At 48.3% G+C, this 22,381-nt stretch overlaps 10 protein-coding genes across 10 annotated transcripts; 3 read left to right on the top strand and 7 right to left on the bottom strand.

The window, feature by feature from the left end:
• Positions 1-1,491: 1,491 nt before the first annotated feature.
• CANTADRAFT_92516 (uncharacterized protein) lies at positions 1,492-1,870 on the top strand (the record flags this gene model as incomplete). Its single annotated transcript, XM_020211955.1, has 2 exons — positions 1,492-1,653; positions 1,733-1,870. 2 exons carry the CDS (start codon positions 1,492-1,494, stop codon positions 1,868-1,870), a joined length of 300 nt encoding a protein of 99 aa, XP_020061753.1.
• A 1,267-nt stretch (positions 1,871-3,137) lies between these two features.
• On the bottom strand, positions 3,138-4,421 carry IDP1 (isocitrate dehydrogenase (NADP(+)); the record flags this gene model as incomplete). Its single annotated transcript, XM_020211954.1, has 1 exon — positions 3,138-4,421. One exon carries the CDS (start codon positions 4,419-4,421, stop codon positions 3,138-3,140), a length of 1,284 nt encoding a protein of 427 aa, XP_020061752.1.
• Positions 4,422-5,535: 1,114 nt separating this feature from the next.
• CANTADRAFT_8523 (uncharacterized protein) lies at positions 5,536-8,056 on the top strand (the record flags this gene model as incomplete). Its single annotated transcript, XM_020211305.1, has 2 exons — positions 5,536-5,630; positions 6,250-8,056. The coding sequence occupies 2 exons, from the start codon at positions 5,536-5,538 to the stop codon at positions 8,054-8,056; spliced, it is 1,902 nt and encodes a 633-aa protein (XP_020061751.1).
• Positions 8,057-9,310: 1,254 nt separating this feature from the next.
• COX8 (cytochrome c oxidase subunit VIII) lies at positions 9,311-9,508 on the bottom strand (the record flags this gene model as incomplete). The annotated part of the gene is made up of 1 exon (XM_020208677.1): positions 9,311-9,508. A coding segment is annotated over one exon (198 nt), but the record flags the coding sequence as incomplete, so codon positions are not given.
• Positions 9,509-9,750: 242 nt separating this feature from the next.
• COX9 (cytochrome c oxidase subunit VIIa) lies at positions 9,751-9,924 on the top strand (the record flags this gene model as incomplete). The annotated part of the gene is made up of 1 exon (XM_020208794.1): positions 9,751-9,924. A coding segment is annotated over one exon (174 nt), but the record flags the coding sequence as incomplete, so codon positions are not given.
• Positions 9,925-10,181: 257 nt separating this feature from the next.
• VPS33 (tethering complex ATP-binding subunit) lies at positions 10,182-12,570 on the bottom strand. Its single transcript, XM_020206317.1, has one exon. It carries the CDS (start codon positions 12,436-12,438, stop codon positions 10,429-10,431), a length of 2,010 nt encoding a protein of 669 aa, XP_020061748.1. The 5' UTR covers positions 12,439-12,570; the 3' UTR covers positions 10,182-10,428.
• Positions 12,571-13,551: 981 nt separating this feature from the next.
• Positions 13,552-14,550, bottom strand: CANTADRAFT_57979 (Thioesterase/thiol ester dehydrase-isomerase; the record flags this gene model as incomplete). Its single annotated transcript, XM_020210755.1, has 2 exons — positions 13,552-14,109; positions 14,191-14,550. The coding sequence occupies 2 exons, from the start codon at positions 14,548-14,550 to the stop codon at positions 13,552-13,554; spliced, it is 918 nt and encodes a 305-aa protein (XP_020061747.1).
• A 2,602-nt stretch (positions 14,551-17,152) lies between these two features.
• On the bottom strand, positions 17,153-18,214 carry CANTADRAFT_57885 (Thioesterase/thiol ester dehydrase-isomerase; the record flags this gene model as incomplete). Its single annotated transcript, XM_020210740.1, has 1 exon — positions 17,153-18,214. The coding sequence occupies one exon, from the start codon at positions 18,212-18,214 to the stop codon at positions 17,153-17,155; it is 1,062 nt and encodes a 353-aa protein (XP_020061746.1).
• Positions 18,215-19,510: 1,296 nt separating this feature from the next.
• CANTADRAFT_24200 (Thioesterase/thiol ester dehydrase-isomerase) lies at positions 19,511-20,524 on the bottom strand (the record flags this gene model as incomplete). Its single annotated transcript, XM_020207055.1, has 1 exon — positions 19,511-20,524. The coding sequence occupies one exon, from the start codon at positions 20,522-20,524 to the stop codon at positions 19,511-19,513; it is 1,014 nt and encodes a 337-aa protein (XP_020061745.1).
• Positions 20,525-21,007: 483 nt separating this feature from the next.
• CANTADRAFT_92510 (uncharacterized protein) lies at positions 21,008-22,120 on the bottom strand (the record flags this gene model as incomplete). Its single annotated transcript, XM_020211953.1, has 2 exons — positions 21,008-21,442; positions 21,590-22,120. The coding sequence occupies 2 exons, from the start codon at positions 22,118-22,120 to the stop codon at positions 21,008-21,010; spliced, it is 966 nt and encodes a 321-aa protein (XP_020061744.1).
• Between the last annotated feature and the right edge of the window lie 261 nt (positions 22,121-22,381).

The raw sequence follows: 22,381 nt of genomic DNA, 5'->3' as shown, positions 1-22,381 counted from the left end.
CGTGGATCGCATGGCTGGGCTGGTGCAAGGCTGTACCAGATCAAGCGCCCGTATGGCCAATGAGATCGTGTGGGCCTAAATCTACGTCAAGCGGCAGTTGCTGTTCTGAAGTGGAGCACTAAGGATGGCGCTCCAGGTGAGACTCTGTCTGGCAGGTAATCAGCTGATGGCCCTACATGGATAGTCCGGCTATACAGGTTAGCCTTGCCATCTTCCACCTGGCCAGGCAGTCCCCCAGCAGGTGTCAGACACCATCCTGAGTATTGTCCCCCAACTGTCACATATTTTCTTGAAACCGAATAATTCTTGCTGCGCTACAAAATATTAGTTTGGAAATATCGTTTTGGGCCATTTCTTTTGTGAGCGTCGTATCTCGGTCTGCAAGGAAGATAGTCTATGGCTTATTGTGATTCTAGAGCAGGATCGACGAGCCACGAGGATTTCACGAGCCACGAGAATTTGACCAGGACTCGACGAAGGGTGCCTGGAATTCAGCTGACATGTGCTAGCGACAAGGTACCACGGAGCCTTATGTGCCCTTATCGTGGTTCCCCTTATCCGTGGACTACCTTCCCCTGCTCCCATTCTTCACCCATGACATCCACGCGCTTTTCAGCCGAGCTTCTGTAACCCCACCCCTTGCTGCTATGTGCAAGCCAGACCACCACTGATATCACTTTCTGTCCCCATTGGGAATAGTGATTACCTGCATAGCCGTCTGAGGCTCAGGAAAAACCCGACCCATGTTCCAAATCGGTCCTCCACGTCTTGTAGATCCCAGACGAAGGATTATCATGCTGATCACCGATACAGACACCTTTGTGGGTGTTTTTTGGCGAGTTCCACGGTCAATCCCCCACCAGATCTGCCCATCCACTGCAATCCTCGTGAAAACGCTGGTCCCATCACACCATAGTGAGGCCCCTTTTGGCTAGTGACAGGCGGATAAATCCGATAAGATATAGCCCCTGGTGCTTCTACATCAAAAATCATCCAAGCAGCGACATTTATTTCTGTCGACAATGGCTTAGAAGACCAGAGAAATCCCTCCAGATTGGCTTCCAGACTTCTTCCATCTCCGTTTAAGGTTTGTGCTAATTACACCAGGGTTCAACAATACCACCCGGTTGGCACACGCCCTCCCAAGGGGTACCGGCGATTCCGTAGCTGTTCCGACAGTTCCAGTCGTACGATCAGGCCCCCAAATCCCCATTGAGGTTCGCTGCCACTGTGGGCCTCCAACGCTGCTGCTTCGTCGACTTGGCGTATTTTTTGCGCCCTTTATGTGGTTTCTCCTCTGGGAAATAACCCATCGTACCTGAACCAACTGGTTGAAGTCTTCGGCGATAGATTATTTTCCGATACTTGTCTCAACACCTTCAATGCAAACGTCCCCCACTTCTCCACAGGTAGGCAAAAACTACTCCAGATCGCATAGGTGCAGCAACCAAAATTGTCATTCGAGTGAAAATCAAAAATTTGCCAGGCACCATGTTTCCCAAACCAGGCTTGACTAGAACACAGGCCCTCCAGTTGGGGCGTGCGGCGAGAGCCAGCCGCATCCGCATGTTGAGTGCCCCCCACAGCAAGAAGCCGATGCCAGACCATCAGCCTCAAGCTGAGCAGACGCAAACCCAAACGCTCCTGCCCCACGTACGTACATCTGAAAGCCTATTGCGTGTCAAACGGTCAGGTTCCATACAGAGAACACGCTCGTGCATACTAACCTTAGTCGGTCTTCTACAGACAGTTCAGCAAGCCGTTCGCTAAGATATGCTTGCTCTCCATAGGCACCTACTATTTGTTGCATGGGTTATGGCAGGTGTTGGACGACAATGACCCCGAGTCTGGCCTAGTGGAGAAGGTCTAGAGAATATTATTTGGCTGGCCAAACCGGTTGAGCAGATCTAGTCTCAAGAAGCTTAGCTACGCCTTTCGATCCTTGCTATGGCCACCAACTGTGTGCTTCGCCTCATTCTCTGTTAGAAGTATATTTACGAAAGGCTAGAGGTTGCAGCCAGATGACAATGGCTCCACGCCACTAACGATGTGATATGCAACCTGTCTAGAGACACCATATAATACATGCTGCAAGGCGTCACCAAGTTGTAAAATAATGGACCTGTCTCGCAAGCAGGGTACCATTAGTTTACGAAACGATGCAGAGCACAACAATGCAAGCTCTGACCTTAATTGAGGATATTGGGGCAATGACGGTTCCATTAAAATTCACTAGATTGTAGCCACAAATTTTTGGTTTGAGAGTGAAATGTGCGTTTTGCATCACCTGGTGGGTGTGGCGGAAACCACGGTACCGTTATTAGATTCACATACTGTCACATTACAAAGGGTGTAATCAAAACTAAAAAAATAAACCTAAAAGAAGTGTCTGCAAGAAGTAGCCATTAGCCAGAATTTTAGCAGGTGATGCAGTTGTCCTCGACTTTTGCCCCTATAGTCAAAAGCGGTCATCAAGAACGCTGTTTTCGGCCTTCCAGATTAATATTCATCTCAAGAGAATTTGGACAAAATCTGAGCAATTAACGGCCCCAAAATACCTGAATTAATTTCTGGGGCTCAAGAAATCCCCATAAAATAACATAAAATAAGCACTAGCGAAATCTAGCAATAGACTGCTACATCGGTCTCAGCAGATCACGAGCTTGAGGTACCTGCCAATTGTTAGATTCATAGAGAATTAAGAGATCTGTCAAGTTCAGCGGAGTTAAAAGGCCGTGATGCAGAAGGATTTAGAGAAATTAGAACTAATGAACTAATTTCAACTAGCGGCATTGGGACGCTGTCAGGACGCAGAAAGATTGAAAAAGCAGTAATTAGAAGAGCTGGAAATAAACTGGCGAAGTTATACGTCCCTCCTGTAATTACAGAACTTAAACAGTTGCGGGTAGAACAGTTTCTAGTGTGATCTCAAAGGGGTGGGAATCAGAGTAATTTTGTGGCAAGACTAAAGGCTTCTAAATCTTGAAGTCTAGTGGCAAGTTCCCGCTAAATGTCGAGATGCTTACTACCTGTCAAACCACCCTTTCCCAAAAAATTATCTACCTCTACAGATAATGCTGAGTACTTCTATAACGTTCACTAGCGCTGCTAGCAAACTCCATTAATTATCCCCATAACTAGTTGTTGACGGCATTCTTGACTCTATCAGCTACAGAGTCCAAGAACTCGGTGGTGGTCACGTAGGCAGATCTCTCGGTCTTACCACAGGCAAGAGCCAAGTCCTTAGTCATGATACCATCGACCTGGACGGTGTCCACGGTGGCCTTCTCAAGGAGGTTGGCAAAGTCAACGACATCTGGAGTCTGGTCGAGTCTACCTCTTTGGGCAATACCTCTGGACCAGGCGAAAATCGAAGCAATGGAGTTGGTACTGGTTTCCTTACCCTGTTGGTGTTGTCTGAAGTGTCTGGTGACGGTTCCGTGGGCAGCCTCAGCCTCGTAGGCCTTTCCATCTGGGGTCATCAACGCGGAGGTCATTAAGCCCAAAGATCCGAAGCCTTGTGCAACAATATCCGATTGCACGTCACCATCGTAGTTCTTCAACGCCATGACAAAACCACCCTTGGACTTGATCATCTGTGCCACCATGTCGTCGATCAACCTGTGCTCGTACCAGATGCCAGCATTCTCAAAGTCCTTGGCGTAGTTGGCCTCGAAGATTTCCTGGAAAATGTCCTTGAATCTTCCGTCGTACTTCTTCAAAATTGTGTTCTTGGTGGACAAGTACAATGGCAACTTGGATGCCAACGCAGTCTTGAACGACGAGTGGGCAAATCCACGGATGGACTCGTCAGTGTTGTACATGGCCAAGCCTACACCTGCACCCTTGTAGTCGTAGACGGTTCTGGTCTCAGGCTTGCCTCCGTTGGCGGGAGTGAAGGTCAATTCCAACTTACCAGGCTCAGAAATCACCAAATCGGTGGCCTTGTACTGGTCTCCATGAGCGTGTCTTCCAATGATGATTGGTTTCTCCCAACCAGGCACCAATCTGGGCACTCTGGGGATGATGATGGACTCACGGAACACAGTGCCGCCCAAGATGTTACGGATAGTACCGTTTGGCGAGAGCCACATCTTTTTCAACCCAAACTCGGCCACACGCTGCTCATCTGGAGTGATGGTGGCACACTTGACACCCACTCCGTACTCCTTGATGGCATTGGCTGCGTCAATGGTGATCTGGTCATCCGTCTTGTCACGGGCGAGAATGCCCAAGTCGTAGTACTTCAAGTCCACATCCAAGTATGGGTTGACCAACTTGTCTTTGATGACTTGCCAGATGATTCTGGTCATTTCGTCACCGTCCAACTCGACGATGGGGTTCTTGACCTTGATCTTGTCCAAGGCGGGGGCCCTGGTGGAGAACGCACGGGCGGAGTTTTTAGCAGCAGTTCTGATCATTTTTGGTGGTGGGAAAACGAGGAATGGTGGGGGTTATATAGTCGAGATTGGTGGAAAATTTGGTCGTGGCCGCTTCCGGAGCGGAGCCGCTTCCGGATCTGACTCATTGAGTCGCACACGTGACCTGAGTCTCTTGGTGGTTGGGCTGTAGATGGAGGTGGTTGGGGCGGATCAATATTGTTCAATGGGTGCAAGTACTACAGGATATGTGTGAGGAGGATTGTGGTGGAGCAGTACGATTTCTCTACGTTCTCGTAGCTTTTCTCTACGATCTCATTAACTTCCATAGCTTTTGTAGTTCCCATGGCTTTCAAAGCATACTATGGCTCTGGATGAAGTCCAGACTTCAGAAACCTCCAAGCAGCCAGTGACTCGTCCCTCAATGGACTGAACTGCAGGATTTGCCGGCACAACATCGTCTTGACTTTGTTGGGATGATTTACGGTGCGCGTGACTGAGAGTCACCTGATCTGGAAGTGATGACAGTCGGCAGAAGTAGGCTAGAGTTAGGCTAGAGTTAGGCTACAAGGGTACGGCTGGAACGCTTACCCGGAAGACAGCGAAAGTATCACGCAGAAAGAGAATAAGGTTTCATACTTACCAGTTCTCTCGCAACAAACCTCTCATTATTTAATCCTGCCTTACCAGAATTACAAAATTTACCAGAATTGTGAAAAAAATCCTTTGAACACAAGCCCAGCAGTTTACTACCCAACTACTCCTCTTCAAAGCTCCAGAAGCCCAATTCATCTAAATCCTGAATCTACAACCCCCAACCTTGCACCTGCACATAACACATCCACCACTTCATTTCCACGTGACACCAGTTCCATTTGCAACAACTCCCACAACTGCCATGACCAACACCATCCCCCGCCTATGTGGCGTCTGCTACATCGATTGTTCCACCGCCAAAAGTATCGTACTCACCTCTTGCATGCACTTCTTCTGTCAAAACCACGTCCCTGAGCCTCCTTTCGTGTGTCCAGTCTGTGATAGCCGTGCTGCCACTGTTGACCTCGGCTCTGTTCCTCCTGACCTCGAGAAATTCGTATGTCTGGGACTCCTGCTGGTACTGCTAGTAGTGAAGGCTGCTGAGCTGCAGTGGAGTGGCATGGCGGCCCAGCTTGAGAACTACAGAACCGCCAACATCCAGTTGGTGCAAAAGATCCACCTCCAAAACGAGTTGCTATTGGCTGCAAGAAAAGAGTTGCTTTGGGCCAGGAGCGTACGGTACGAGCTTGAGCAACTCAGCAGGGACGGTGGCAGTAGCTGCAGTGGTGTGCCTGGCCATGAGCAGAGCAGCCCCCACGACGCTGGCGAAGAAGGGAAAACTGGAAACTGCGATGCGGAAAGTCGGGACTTCGTTGGGAAAAGCTACTACTCGGCTACACCCACAAGAACACCCCACACTAGCAGAGTCAGAACGTTGGGGGTCAGAAAACGGACCAGGCAGAGCACGATTCCATTCCCCAAAGCAGCCACCGAAACAGTGTCGCGGTTCTTTACGCCAAACCGCGCGACACCTGGATGCCCTCCTGCAGACAAAAATGTCGCCCATCAGCTATAAAAGTTTTCCGCCTGCGCTGGAAACAAATTGGTACCCTCCTAACTATACCACGGTAAGGCCAGTCAATCCAACTTGTACCATCAAGTGCAACCAGTAACCCGTCCTCGTGTATCTGGCGACTGTTTTCGTAATCTCTTCCTAACTTCTCTTCTCAGCCACAGAGTGTGTGTTTCTCTGGGCCTCCATTTAAATGTACTTTGGTGTGTAATAGGCTTGGGGCATTTAACTAAGGAGTCAGAGGACTATGTACATATAAAGAGAAACGACAGCATCAACCATGGACGAGTTCAATCCAGACTTTTACCAGAAGCAATTGGCTTCCTTGACAATCAACTCCCGAGCAGTCATCACCGATTTGACCAACATTGCCGAACGAAACGTGGACAAATGTAACGAGATATGTGAGATGATTGAGACCCGCATCAAGAAGTGTCTTCCCCAGCACAAGCTCAATGCCATGTATCTATTGGATTCCATATGTAAAAACGTGGGGAATCCATACAACGTTATCTTTGGCAAGAATCTATTCAAAACCTTCACAGAAACCTATTCCATCGTCACAGACACTCCCACCAGACAGCATCTCATAAACTTGTTTAAGACCTGGATAAATGCAAAAACAAACACCGGCTCAGAACTCTTCCCCCAACCCATACTCGGCAAGATCGAGAAATTCATCATACAGGCCACCTCCATCAACGGCTCGACGCCGCCTCCCACCACTGCTGGGCCTGGAGCCGTGTCCCAGAAGTTCAGGCTTGCCCCAGACTGGCTAATGAAAGAGGGCAGAAGCTTGTTGCTCTTGATCATCAAGCTCAACCAAGGTGCGGAGTACTTGCTCTCGAACACCGACCTGATCACCGAGGAAGACGTGAAGAGCGTCAACCAGGGCGAAGCACATAGAAATACCTTGGTATCCATGATCAACGAGACTCTAGATGGAATCATGTTTGATATGAGAGGTAGCGATGCAGACTCCACCCCAACCATGCAATTCGAAGCTAACGTAAAGAAATACCATGCCAACTTTCAAAATGTCAGAAAGGATTTAGAAGAGCAGGTTATCAAAGAGGAAACCCTCATGAAGAAAGTACATGAGAAATTACATGCGATTAAACTTAAACAAGAGCTGAAACAGAAGCTCTTGGCCAAACGGTCCAAAATCAGAGAATTCATAGCAGCTAACAAGGTGTTATTGAATGCTAAGCCCAACCCATTATACTTCACAAACATCACTCAAGACATCAAGGCCAACCCGGAAATAGTCAATTTCATTCAATCATGGGGTAAGATTCCCGTGGTTAAGGCAATACCCACAAAGCCCCAAGAGCCCATAAAACCTACTGTGGACTTGAGTCTGAGCTTAGGAATGAATTTTGGTTCTTTCAACTTTCTGGACTCTATTTTGAGTAATGGTGTTGTGGACCATGCCCTGGAACCGAAACAAACAGTGGAAGTACCCTCCCGAGACTCATCCTCCGAGACCGAAGAACCAGCAAACGAGCCTGTACTTGAAGTAACATCCGACAAAATAGTACCTGAAGTGGAACAACTGTCCGATAAATTGGTGCCTGAAGTGGAAGAATCTTCCCCCAACCTTGTTCCCGAATTCAAAAAAGTTGTGGATGAAGAAACTCCAGTCGAGGCCCACAATGCAGAAGATTTTGATTCAGACGATGGCATACCGCAAAGTATACTGAATACTGAATCTGATGTAATGCAAGAGGAGGATGAGGATGAGGACGCATACGATCCTCCCTTACCTCCAGTGCGGTCACCTTCGCCTGAAGTAGAAGTGGCACTCCACTCCAACGAGCCAGCTTCGGTAGAAGACGAAGAGGACGATTATGAGCCTACTTTTGATGGAGAGACGTCACAAGAAAAGGAGCATGTTATACCCCAAATGCAATACTACATGCGTACCGGTACGGGAATGATTCCCCCTAGACTGGAAGCGTTGTACAACATGACAGCACCAGGAATAGAGCCCAGGAGGCCGTCGATTCTCAAGCGTAAAGCTTCAGATGGTGCAAGAGTCGTCAAAAGAGTCAGATTCGATATATAATTCATAAGATATAATACCATAATTGAGAGTTGAGATTTAGCATTATAAGAACTGCTATCAGCTCAGAAATTGTAATACACATTATGTAAAATCTCCTGAAGGTGCTAGCTCATTTTATTCTTGATGTAATGAATTTCCCTCAGAAGAATAGCAAGAGTTACTATAAATGAGAACCGACGTAGGTTACTTGGTTCTACGAGAATTTGCTAGAATCGTTTTATCTTGGAATGGGTGTTACAAATGAGAGCGGGTAGGCGAATTTGTAGATTGAATAATTTAATGGAAAGATTCACTTTGAACAAATAATCAGGTTCAATTAATAGTCCTATTCTCTATGTATTTTTGAATTACTCGGTTGATTTCTTCCACCGCTGTTCCCATTTGACTGATAATTACTGTTAACTAAATTGGAATCAGAATTCTAGAAGTAAAGCTCTACGAAAAGTGGTAGAAATGCGCAAAACATCACACTAAGTAAAGTGAAAGAATTTGATATAAATACCAGAGACAGTGACAGAGTCAACAGAACTCATATTAAAAAGCTAGTGAGTGACTAGACAGATAGAAATGTTATCGAGAGAATAAATAGACAGTACAACTGAATTAAATATGAAAAAGCTTTAAAGAACAAGTAGGAGACACTACAAAACCAAAATAATATCAGTGTAGAAGTAGTGAGCCAGTCAGGAAACAGTAGAATTATTTAGTGAAGTGACGGATAGTACTTCAGCGTTGATATATTTGATGATGCGGTACAAAATTCAATATATTGTGAAGTGACGAATTACCACATACAAAACAATTCAGCAAGATTTAGTAAGTGGCAATAGAGAATTAACGAGAACTGAAACAAACCGAATTCATAATTGGTGATAGAGGGAGTGGAATTATATGATAGAAAAATTCAGGGTTGTTAGTGGTGAAAAGTAGGATGAGAGTAATTTTTACAAATGGTAGAGTAATTCAGCATAATTAACGGTTAGAAGAAGAGAATTTTGCCAAATGGTAGAACAGCATAATTAAAGGTTAGAATAAGAGAATTTGTCAAATGGTAGGACATACGTAGAAAAATAGCAAAAAACTCTGACAATTCAGGCTAATTGTGATATTACAAATTCATATCCTACAGTAGCGATTCCGCTGAAATCTGTTCAAATGTGTATTGATGTGTATGTATTTAACATACCCAGTGGATGTAGGGCAGTTTCAAGGCTGTGTGTGGATGATGCATGGGGCTATTCAGACTTACATATCAAAAGAACCAGCCTTCTTCATGTGCCAGTAGGTGGACAAGAATGGGAAGGCAAAGAAGAGACCCGTGATGGACCAGTAGAACAAACCGAAAGGAATCTTTCTGTCCTTGACCTTGAATGGCAAGTTGGAGTAAGGACCGGTCTTTGGGGAACCGTAGACGGCGTTGCTGGCGACAGCAGAGGAACGGAAGGTTCTGGTCAATCTGGCAGCGCTGAGGGAGTTAGAGGACAATCTAGGCAACATGGTGGATGAGGTGTGGTGGTCAGCAAACCCCGGGTGAGAATTAACTATGGGACCATCATGAAAAAAACGGTGGGCACACGCCGCCGCGCTAACCACGGCTGGTAAACGCGCCAGCTGATTGGCGGAAAAAATGAGCTGATCGAGCTAACAAAAGTGAGCCCGTTTGCACCAACTGCAACTATTCATTGACACACACCATGGCCATTGCACCTATCACTGGAACTTTAAGAAGAAAGATCATCACCGACATCAGCATTGGTTTCGGTGTCGGCTTCGTGTTGGGAGCCGCCTACTGGGAATTTGAACACAAGCCACTTGTGGCCAAGAGAGACGCTTACTATGCTCAGTTGAAGGCTCAAAAAGAAGCCGAAGCCCAATAGGGATGCATCGATACTCGGTTGGTTCTAGAAGACAACTGTCTATAGTAATAAACGATATTTGAACCAGTTGTAGGAGGGGAGAAGACTGGAGGAGGGGATGGAGAAGACTGGAATGGGGAAGGAAGACTGGAGAAGGGAGGATCGAGAACTTGAAAGAACGATGGACAACGACAAAGAACCAAGCCTCAGAAGCATCGAGAGACTGGAACAATAATTAACGAACATCGAGAGGCGAACGACGAACTGGCCTCGAGAAAACGAAGGAGTCCATGGAATCTCCTACAAACGTGGACTGAGGACCAGCGCACAGTGGGACTACATTTCTACAGGCCTCACAGATTCTCTTTCCGTAGCTGGCTTGAGGCCTTACAATCGTTTTGATCAGTCGAGATATGCTAATGTTTGGGCTGTGGAAACTCCATTTAAACCAGCTATTTCTATTTCCAACTCCATGTGCTTCTTTTCGGAAACTCCATTACCCGGTTAAAAACTCCATTACCCGGTGAAAAACTCCAACATGGACCTGTTATTGACAATTCCCGAGGTCAACACCACCAACTTCTTCCGCTTGTTGTGGCGGTCCAACTTCTGCTGTAGATACTTGAAACAGGTTATTTCTGCTCGGGTTATTCCTCCAAGCAATACGATCACCAAGTACTCTGAGCCTCGCGGCTGGGCTTCGGTGCCATTGACCCGTTTGCCTCGGATGTCGCTGCGATCGTCCACGTTTATATCCACCGTAGCTCCCCCAAACATGTCTGTTTGGAGGTTTTCCCAGTTGGGTCTTTTCTTCAAGTTATTGGTGGGCTTGTACTTCAAAAAGTCCCGAAAGTAAAGCGCCTCCACGAGCCTGTATAATATGGGTACTGTATTAGATGGCAAAGTAAACGACGGGTTCTGGTACGAGTCTATCAAGGAAACGTCCTCCTCGTCATCACCATTGGCTGGTGCAATGTCTTCATCGATTGGGTGCAAGTTCCAGTACTTATCGATCAACGCATAATTACTAGAATAGACGTCCTGACCCGCAGTAATGCCAACGGTGTTGGGCTTCTCCACCTCCTCGGGTGCCGAAGTAATTCCCAAGTTGCTGAAAAAATCACCCGAGCTTTCATGGAGGAGCCTTATCAATTTGTAGGTTATCAATTTTTCGAGGGCCAAAGCCGTCTCTAGTCCGAATAAATCCATACAGTCCTGGAGGATCCACTCGAAATCACGCTCCTTGATCCCGTTGTTCACTATCGATACCAATATCAACGAGGAGAAAATTAATTGCTGGTCGAAATTGGAATCTATGAAGTGTTTTATCGACGCTAAATGAGACTTGTAGTCATTTTCAAACAAGTCGTTCTGAAACACGAGATACTCTTCGTATTCAGCGTTGATTTTGGATATTATGGCCTCGCTGATCATGGTGTGCTTTTTAATCAAGTCCTGCTTCAACGTCAAACTTCCCAAGCTCGACACTATCTTCTTGATGTCATCGAGGTCGTCCGACTTGTTATCTTTCAATTTGAATTGTTGCTGTACGTACTTGGCCAATTTACTCAACTTTAGACCACTGGACGAGAAATTAAGGTGCTTGAGGGTATTGTTGTAGAGCACGTCATCCTTCAAGTTTTTTGAGATCTTCTCGTCTTCGACATCTTCTGGAATATTCACGATTTGGGTGAATTCCATGCCAAACAAATCGTTGATCAACCCATGATAGTTGAGCTGGTTGAACAACACCGAGGTGTAATCCAAGTTTCTCTCAAGGACCACCAAATCGGTGTTGCTAGCAAACTTGGTCCGGTAAAACTCCAACTCTAACGGGTTCAAGGATGCATTTAAATATTCGGGGATTTTATGGTCGTTGAGCAAGTCGATGAAGAGTTTGGCGTGATCCCCCTTGCCGTAAATGTTTCGCAACTTGTGCTTGAAACTGGTGTCTGATGGGAACATAACCTGGATCAACGCTGATGCGAGCTCGTTGACTTGCTTCAAAGGCTCGTCCAAGTAGTGGTCGATATGGGCATCCAATTGCAAGTCGCTGAAAAGCACGAACTCGTCCTCTATGGGGAATGTCTTCCAGCTGTATGCCTTGATTCGAGTAGTCAAGCTTATCTGGGACTGCTGAAAATGTAGCAATGATCGAAAGTTCAAATTTCCTGCCAAAGTGTCGTTCAACTGGTACAAGAAGGACTTGGACAAGTCACTCACAATGAGGTGGATCTTGAGCGATTTGGGCACTGTATTGTACAATTGGGCCAACAGAGCCAAATTTGAGGGCGATTCTTGGAGGAGAACGATCAAGCCGTTAAAGGAGTCAAACACCTCTGTTTGTTGGGGTTCATCGAGCCAGATCAAGTTGTTGAACTTGCCTGACTGTTTGAGGTTCAGGAACGAGGTGAGATGGTTGATCAACGGCGACAACAGGCGGTCGAGCACGAGGAGGTTATTTGAGGTGAGGACTCTGGCGAGGGTGGCTGTGAGGCTCTCTAGCGTCTGTGTGTTGAAGGACATGGTGGGATGGCTGGAGATGAAGGAGGGTGAAGTAGTCGAATGGGAGGAAGGATGTGGTATTGGTGCTACTTGGTGGTGAATCGGTGCTGGTTGGTGGTGTATTGGTGCTGGTTGATGGCAGAAAGAGTAGCACTTGTACTGAATAACTGATTACAGTCAAGGCGTGAATGGTTCAGCTAAGGCGTGTGACCAGTCAATGAGGGATGAGTAACGAATGATTACACTCAATGGCAGTATGCGATTCCAGTCAATGGATTGACGAGCTCACTTATGGCGTGGGTGGCGTGGTGGTGCTGGATTGTCAATGACTATTCTCCAGGCTAGCTGGTGGAGTGCGTTTCTGGAATCATCTCCATTGTACAGGTCTGGATTCTGGTGATGCAAATAAATATGGATCCGTGGTGTACCGGTGACAATGGCAGCAAGGGTGTTTTGAGGGGCTGGAATGGCTGGTTGCTTCATTCCCTCTAGTGGTGGGAGGTGACGGGGGTAGAAGATAGAGTTTCTGAGAAGTATGGAGCAACATGTAGACAAGGAGAAGTAGTACGAATTTAATTGAGGAAGTCGGCAGAAAACGTGGCAATGTTGGCTGGGAAATTGTAATAACCAACATTGTTCTACTTGCTTCTGTTTCGTATTTAGCGTTGCCTTATACTCATTATGTGGGTAGTTGTGTATTCCAGCTCAAGGCATTAATTAAAATCCTTAGAAACACTGTCCTGTTACAACGCGAAGAATTCAGAAATAAGGCTATTAGATATTACTAGATTATACAGTGGAGCTGGGTAGAATTAAATGTGTTGCTTACTTCACAAATGGTGTTTTAGAGAATTGTATGTAAATCAAGGCATTCTTCAACATAGTGAGAGCTGGGTACATTTCGAGCCTTCTTACTAAGTACAGTTACTCTTCTAAAGTAAGAATATATGTTCGGGTTGTAACTGGATGAAATAAAATGGGTTATTACTAACATAAAATAGCATTCAAGTCTGGGCTAGCCCAGCTCTTTCATAATATTATTGTCAGTACGATTCTAGACAAGTTTAATATTTAATTCTACTGTCACCGCTCTTTCATGCATTTATTGTCATGCTTTACATAACATTCCTTACTTCACAACTTCGCCGTCTCCTCAAGACCGTTGAGGTGGATCAACCCCTCTTGGATCACGGTGGCCACATGCACGCCATTGACGTCGTAGATCTCGGCCTCAAGCACCACCCGTTTGTTGACCAACCGAAGTGCCCGGAACGAGAACCCCAACCATTGGGTGGCGTCGAAGTTGTCGTCGTGGAAGTAAATCACATGGTCCAACGACACTGAGAAGTAGTGTATAGGGTCGAGATGGTCCACAGGCAACCGCAAGTTCCGTGCCAAACGGGTGAGGAAGAGCGAGTCCGACAACGCCACCAACCCTGCGTACTTGTAGGGGCCTGCCACCTTTTCCACAAGCTGCTGGGATGGGTCCTCGTCGTTGCCCCAGCGCACGAACCACGCCAATCTGCGGTCGGTAACGTCGCGAGATTCCTCGCTGCGGGTGCTGGCGAGGTCGCTAAACTGCGGGGGCATCTTGTGGTAAATGTGCAAGTGCTGGCCGCGGTTGTCGGTAGGAATAGCGTCCAACTTGTTGGAGGCCAACCACTGGTGGTACGGAGTCTGGAACTGGAACGGCTTGGGCATATCGTCGTCGTCGTCGTCGTCGTCCTCTTCCTGCTCCTGGCGACGACTGACCCACTGCTCGTACTCCCTGACCTGCTCGTCGTGCGAGTTCTTGCGGGTCAACGATGCATTACCGTAGAACTTCAACTGGCCGTCCTGGTACCCCCGGACGTGACGGTTGCAGAAACTCTTTCCCTGGGAAATCTGTTCTATCTTCCACTCTAGCGGAGTCTTGTCGTCCACAGCACCTATGAAGTACGACTGGAACGAGTGGGGTACGAATCCTGGTGGTGTGTCGGCGGCCACAGCCACCAACGCCTGGCCAGCGATGTTTCCACCGTAGGCGCCACGGGCCTGTGGATGGGCCTTGATCATGGGCAGACGGCCCACGTAGGAGCCGTCTGCGAGCTTGTTGACGCCCAAGAGTTGTTCGACGTCGATTGGGCCTGCCATGTGAATTAAGGGTTGGGACCAGGAATCAACTGGTGGATCAGTAGTGGGACGAATGGATCAACTAGCTAGGTCAACTAATGGATCTTTAGCAGCAGAGGACCAACTAGTAGTCTCTCGAGAATTAGTGGCTGTTGAAGCGATCAACTAGACCAACAGATGGTATGAAGTAGACCAAATGTGGATCAGCTAGACTAGCAGAAGGAATTGACTAATGTGACCCAACAACCGAGGACTTGAATGACTGTTGGATCAACTAACAGTGGCTCGATTGTAGTGACACTTGCAGGATCAACTAACAGTGGCTCGATTGTAGTGACACTTGCAGGATCAACTAACAGAAGGTCTCGAGTTGTGAACAGTCGAGTGACTTGGACTGGAGACTCGAATTCGGTGATACGATTGTAGTGATCAGAGTCGATTAACTGGCAGAGTCGATGGCAGAATCGTGACCAGAGTGTATTAAGAATACGAATGTACTGAGTTCCAATCCAGATTAACAGTCTTTAGTTCTTGGCCTGGGCCAGAGGGGCCAGATATATAACCTCGGATTGACAATGCCAGATGCGGAAGTGAAATAAAACTGTCAAGTTTTAGAGAGCAGGGCGAAGGGCGCCGCGAGGGTCCTGGCATGGCAAGGCCGGGCAGAGCAAGGAGGCATCAGAAGGAGAAGTCTTACAGGAGTACTCCGAGGCAGAAGAGACTACTCGTGATAAAGTCCAACCAAGAGTAAGAGCTTCAATTGGTGAAGTAGAGGTCGAAGTAGAATCAAAAGTAGCCATCAAGTAGTCTCGGTAGTCCTAATCAGGTAGACCAAGTGGACAACATCTAGCAGAATCAAGAGTCACAACACGAAGTCCCGGACCCAGAGAAGCCACTACGTCACCCAGTTAGACCTCTTGCTGGCCCAACATGCCCCGCCAACGAGGGGTACTCCAGCACATGCTCACCACCGCCTGTGCGAATCCAATTCTGGTCCAGGCAGTGAACTGACAGCTAGACGGCTGTCCAGTGCATATTGCTGAGCATCTCCAGGCTATACTGGCCTGTGGCAGCTTAGGTGCTGGGCGGACATATGCGTGGGCGCTATTCTTTGCGAGATCAACTGCCACCACAATAGAGGATGGGTGGCTGTGATTTGCCGGACCGTCGTGCCAGCTGCGAATTAGCTGGCGCCATCGAACCAACCAGATGCCATGCACAGAAGCGTTGCTACACCTTAATTAATTGGCTTTCGAGCGCATTGTTTGATTCGGAGGTTTTGACAGTGCCAATGACAGGAGCCGGTACGTTCCTTGGGTTCGGAGTATTCACCTTATATTAGGTTGGCGTAAAATTTTACATTCGTTTTAGAAATGTTTCTTGCTTCGATTTTTTACTTTCGGAATCTACTCTGGGTGGCACGGAGGAAAAGGAACAAAGGGCGGATCTGGTCCGCTCACCTTCCCTCTGGTCTCACCTGTAAGGTACGATTAGCCGTGAAACATGCGGAAAATGGTGCACCGCGCCTTTCTAGGGTGGCTTATCTACAAGGAAGGTAATCGCAGACGGGAGCAAGTAGGGATCTGGCCTTTCCAGCCCACAGTTCTCGCATTACAAGCAGAACCTGGTTGGTGGATAATTCTCTTACGGCAGAATTGTAGAATTTATGCAAAAAAATAAATTAGTGAAGACGCCAGGGTGCATCCGAAGGGATTCGACTTCCTCGGAAATCAGACAAATCGCATGAAGTCGGTTGGTAATCTTTAACAGTTGTCACATAATGTGATTCATTTGTCCATGAGAACAATTTGTACGATAGGAACGATTCTTAGTTCTAATGTTAGAAGGTGGTCTAGAAACCATTCACTCCTGCACCAAGAATTGGGTCTTGACCGAGGCCCGAAAAGGGACGCGAAAGCCTTCTATCGGATTATTGAAGAGAATTAATTAATGCGCGTATAGCCCAACCAAGCTGGGATAAAAGTCTATTACTTAAATTTACTGAGTTACAGTAATGGTATCCCAACAGCATGGTACTTCCTGAAATTGGGCTGAGTGATGAAATTGAAAGAATGAAGAAACCAGGCAGAGACTCGGCCTAGAAGTAAAACTTTAGCAATCAGGGTAGGGATGCTTCAAAAGAAATTGAGCCAGTCGAGGCTGAAGCACAGTAAATTAGAAACGAAATCCCGATAATGGCTGTGTTGACACAGACACTGAACAGCCACTGGGCGGACTTCAAGCTTTAAAGAATGAATAGGGTTGCCTTAGTTGCGGGAGTCGAAGACCCAGTGGGTGCCCTGATGGTTATGCCGAACAACCAGGGGACTAGTGAACAGTCCTAAAGAAATAATACCTATTCCATTGATATGCCACCACCTGGAATCACGACTACGAGACTCGATTCTTCTTGGTTGATAATGTCCTGCCCTGAGAGCCACTGGTTAAATCTGACACGACTTTCCTAATTTATTACATAATTACAGGTAGGCACTATACAGCATAATAAATAACATAATCATTAGTAGACCATCTGGTTCCGGAGATCTAGCTGCACCGGCTACACCACGCCATAAATAAATAGTATTACCTAGTTCATTACATAATAGACCGTCGTCGTCAATCATAACTTGGAGACCCCCAGGTCGTCTCCGTCCACGCCCAAGCGCTTGACCCGTCCCAAAATCTCGTCCGTAAAGTATACCAATCCTTCCTGTATCACCAGCGCCACCATCTTGCCTTCTAACGTGTACACGATGCATTGGCACAACACACGGTCATTGTTAAGTCTGGAAAACTTATAGTCCAAGAACATCCAGCTGGCAGGGTCGAAGTCGAGGTCGTGGAAGTAGATGGTGTGGTCGAGCGACACTCTGAAAAAGGCGAAAGTGGGCAACATGGCTGGGTCCTTCATGTCAACAGGAAGCCTCAAGCCGAGCGCACCCACCACTGTGCCCAAATAGGCAGAATCTGAGGCAAATGCGAGCTGGAGGAATCGGGTGGTTGTGGGATTTTGGGCCTTGCGCCAGTCATCACGTACCCGGAAGAAAAATCCGAACTGCTTGTTGCCAGCAGCCCCCAAATCAGTTTTTTGGTCGCGGTACGAGTAGTCTGGCGGCGTGATGTGCTCGAGCATGTCGAAAGTGTGGATGTGGGAGTTGAACTCGTCCAAACGATTGCGGTACTTCTCAAACAAAAAATTTGGTTTCGTCTGGAACTGCACTGGAAGCTCACGAGCTATGCCTCCTGCCTGGACCACGGCAGCTGCCTTTTCCTCGGCTGCTTTGATCCTGTGCTCAGAGTGGTTGGCTCGCGTGAACGACACCTGGCACACATATACCAAGCGTCCTCCCGTACCCTGGAACCCCTGCACCAACCTGTTGGCGTAGTTCTTGGTGTCGCTGACGTGCTGCACCTGCCACACCATGGTGGTGTCATCCAGCCCTGCCTTGACGAAGTACAGGTGCAACGAGTGAGGGGTGAATTCGGGGACTTCCACGGTGGCACATGCGGCGTTCAACGCCTGGGCTACGAGCTCACCACCAAAGGTGCCTCTGGCACCCTTTCTGAATGGTTGGAGGGGATGCTTGCCCTCCAAGGTGGTGGAGGAGGGTGTGGAGTCGGTGACAGATAATGCGAACTTTTCTTCTATTTTGGAGCCGGAGCTCTCAGCAAGGGCCTTCATGAGAGACATCGCGATGAAGAGTAGTGTTTAGAGGGGCAGCAGGCGTCTTATATGGCGATGGGACGCGGGCTCGGAGCTGGGTGTTGGGGAAATAAGCCGAGGATGGCTGGGACGGGGCGGAACCGGTGCGAATTTCACGTGGGGGATGGGGATAGGGCATGTGAAGGGTAGGGACCCTGGGGGTTGTAGGGGCGTTTTAGGGCGGTAGGGACCGTGGTAGGGCGGTAGGGACCGCGGTAAGGCAGTGGTGGTGGCAGAACTTGTCAGTAATGTTGGATTTGGGCCTGGAAATGCATCACCTCTCTTAACCGGATATCTCATACCAGCTCAGTGGGTGCTCCAACAACGAAAGTTTACCTTTTATGGCAGGTCTATATCAACAGAAGATACCAATAATGATAAAAAGAAAGCTTGTGTGAGTTTGATGTAGAAGGTTCTTCAACATGTGCAGAAGGGTTCCGGAGTATGGAAGTAATTTTTTGATAACGATTGCAATCTACTTGTTAGATTACCTATTCAAAATGGCTACGCAGAGCAACCGGGGAGAAGACTACGTACCTATTCTACTGAGTAGCACTCCGCTAATTTAACTCATCCGTGATAGATTATGGTCTTGTAGTATCTTTTTTGAAATTCGAGGTTATCAAGGCTCATCATTATTTTACTTTTTGATCTCATGTTTTCGCAACCTTGTGTGAACACTTCAAGACTCACCGTTCCATTGATTCATATTTTAATTCTGCACGATTGATATATCCACTTAGAAGAGGTGGGAAATAGCAGACTGTGCTTCAAGAGTAGTCCATGCTAGGAGCCACCCCAATCTTGCTTGGCTCTCTGATTTGGTGTGCCCCTTCCGCGTGTTCCGGCCAAGATACCTCCTTAGCTACTATTCGAAAATGATTGCAAAATCGGTGCGTTTTCAGCAAAGCAACCAGTAGGGTGGGCGATATATCATATTACTTTAACGTCATTCAATATTCAGAGCCAGCGGGTATCCTCAGTAGCAAGCCCCTCCTCTCTCCAACTGTCATGTGGCCAGTATTCTCATGGCAGTTGCAGGTGCCAAACCGTAATTGGTGTGGCAGGTGCAATAACTAAGCAGCATGACGGTCATACTGAGCATGCGCTTCGTGAACCTGCCCCGTACCGAGGACCTCAAACCCGTTGGGAACAGCTTTTTTTCCCGTTTGAGTTCTTTCTGCCTGTGGTAATACTCTGGGTACCATTTACAATTAATTTGTCTAGTATTATTCTATTATTGTAGTACCTATCTATCCGTGGTCTCCAGGACCGTTACAATTTAGCTTTGCGAGCATTTCCCTCGTCAAAGAACACCAAGCCCTCCTGCACTATGCTGGCAAAAAGACGACCCTTGGTGTCGAAATACGACCCCTGGAACAACACCCTGTTGTTGCACAACCGTGGAGCCTTGAAAGAAGCATAGATCCACTCGTGGGGATCGAAGTCGTCGTCGTGGAAAAACACCGAGTGGTCGAGCGACACCGAGAAGAAGTATGGGCCTTTTCCACCGCTGCTCTTGATCGCAGTCGGACCCATACTTGCAGCGTCGTTTGATCCATCCACGAGCGGCAACCGCAACGTTCTGGCTAGCGATGTCAAGAACAAGGAATCGGAAATCATCCCGAAGCCAGCGTACTTGAATTTGCTCTCGCCTACGCCCTTGGAGCCTTCGTCTCCGATTCTGATCCAGAACGAGAAGTCACGTTCGCCCGGGCTCTTCTCGTGCTCGCCATGGCTCAATGAGTGGTCTAGAAAGTCGGGAGGAAACTTGTGTTGGAGCATGCCTCCGTGGTCGTAGGTAGTATGCACCGGGAGATCGCGATGGTTGTACTTGTAGAACGACGACGACGCTGGCACCTGGTACTCTACTGGGTGAGGACTCTTACCAGCTTTGAAGTTGTGACGGGCACTGGCCATCGAGTTCTTCTTGGTGAGACTGATCATCACCATATACTTGAGCTCCAGCTTTTGCACCACACGAACGAGCCTGTTGGCGAAATTGTTTCCGTCGCTGACGGTCTCCACTTCGAACTCGCACGGTGACTGGTCGTCTCCTGCTTTGACGAAGTAGGAATGCAACGAATGGGGCACAAACCCAGGAGTATGTTCCATAGCAGCTACCACTGCCTGGGCGCAGAGATTGCCCCCAAAAACTCCCCGGCTGGTGGCAGAGGGCTTACTTAGGGGTACAACACCCTGGTACTTATTTTCGCCAACTTTTTTGACGGCAAAGCTCTTAGAAAGCTTGCTGGGGCTGTGGAGGCCAAGTTTATGCAATTGGGCCATTTTTTGGAGATTCAAGAAACAAGCGATGTGATTTGGAGATGATGAAGAAAGTAACGGTGGCAAGCGAATAAATAGGTTGTGTTTGGCACCGGTGAGATCGGTTGCAACTAGGCCGAGGCTCATCGAAAGGTATCAGCCTCAGGACTGTCTGCAGGACAAGAGGGGGAAGGCGGTTGGGTGAGTTGCAGCCGTGGGCAGGGTGCGAAGGAGGCATGTGATGCAGGGCTTCACAGCCACACTAAAAATAGCGGCAGTTGGAGCTCGTATTTGAGACAATGTGAAGGATAGATAACTGACAGGGAAGTTCGTAGAGTTGATAACTGACATGGCGGGTACATCAGTGAGATAATAACCAACATGACAGATGCAGCAGTGCGATGATAGTCAACATGACGGGTGCAGCAGTGAGATGATAATCAACATGACAGGTGCAGCAGTGCAATTAAAACCGAACGACATTTCCCAGCTTGAACCGTAGACCTCCTAGAGCTTCGCATTGTCCGCAAAACCCTTGAACAAGTACGTCAAGCCCTCCTGCACCACGGTGGCCACCGCCTGGTTGTCCTTGTTGAAGAAGTGGCCCCGGATGAGCGTACGGCTGTTGGCATGCCGCTTGACCTGGTAGTGGAAGCAGAGCCAGTCCTTCACCACGTCGAACCCGTTCCCCATCACGTCAGTGTGGAAGTACATGTGGTGATCGAGGGACATAGCGTTGTAGTGATAAAGGTGGATGATGTTCATCGAGTGCTTCATGAGGATCCGCGAGTCCCGTCCTGCGTCGTACTCGTCCACTGCACGGTTCTCAGTAGGATTCCAGGGAAGATGAAGGATCCGTGGAAGCGTGGTCAATAACAAGCTGTCGGAGATGACTCCCATGCCCACGAAATTGTACACCGGATTCTTCACCAGCTGCTGGTACTGAGACGGGATGTAATAGGCGTCAGGCTCGGGGTACAGCATCCCCAGATCACCGTCGGAGCCTGGAGGCTGCAACATCTTCGTGCGAATAGTGTCTTCGCGGCCCTGGAACTCGGGACTGGTGCAGTTGTTGATGGCGTTCCACACGGTGATTTTGCGGTCTGCTGCAGGCAATGCCTCCTCCTCGGGTGTCAAGCGATAGTCCAAGAACTCGTCCGAGTATGCACTGCGGATGTAGCTGGTGTGGTGTGTCTGGTACAACTGGGAAGGATCGGGATACTTGAGCAGTAATGGAGGAGGAGCAGGTCCTCCGTGGTCCTCCAACTTCAGTCCCAGCCGCACGAACGTGCAGCTGGCAGTGGCACGCACCTTGCCGTGCTGGAGAGCCACGATCGACCGGTAGATGGTGCCATTTTTACCCTCAAACAGATCTACTTTGTATTCCATGGGCACGCGAGCATCACCAGCTCGGATAAAATAAAGATGAAACGCTGTGGGCGTCCACAAGTAGCCGTCTGTGTGGTGCTTGGTTGACTCAATGGCCACCAACAACGTCTGGCCAATTGTGTTTCCGCCAAACACTCCTCTGGCACCAGCAATTGGCAAGCGCAAGGGATGGGCGCCCACGAAGTGGGAGTCATCCACTCTGATGACTCGGAGGGCTTCTTCGAAATCCATGTTGGTGGTGGTAGTGGTGGTGGTGGAGGCCAACAGCGAGTTCGGCACCCTTTTTATATTCTGGGCTCCCCCGCAAAATGCGCTGACGAGCGTGGGGCAGGGTGCAGGGCGTTGGAAGGGTGCAGACGCCGGAAACTGGCGGTGGAGGACGTGGAGGTGGTGGGGGGCCCTTGTGCGGCGGAAGTCTCGGATGGTGGACGTGTACGGCGCAGTGGGACAGTAATCGTGGTAACCGTTGATCAGATGGAAAAGTGGACATGC

This window comes from Suhomyces tanzawaensis (assembly GCF_001661415.1).
Source record: "Suhomyces tanzawaensis NRRL Y-17324 unplaced genomic scaffold CANTAscaffold_10, whole genome shotgun sequence".
Taxonomy (NCBI): domain Eukaryota; kingdom Fungi; phylum Ascomycota; class Pichiomycetes; order Serinales; family Debaryomycetaceae; genus Suhomyces; species Suhomyces tanzawaensis.
Note: the sequence above shows the minus strand (reverse complement) of the source record. Positions and strands in the feature narration are given on the sequence as shown.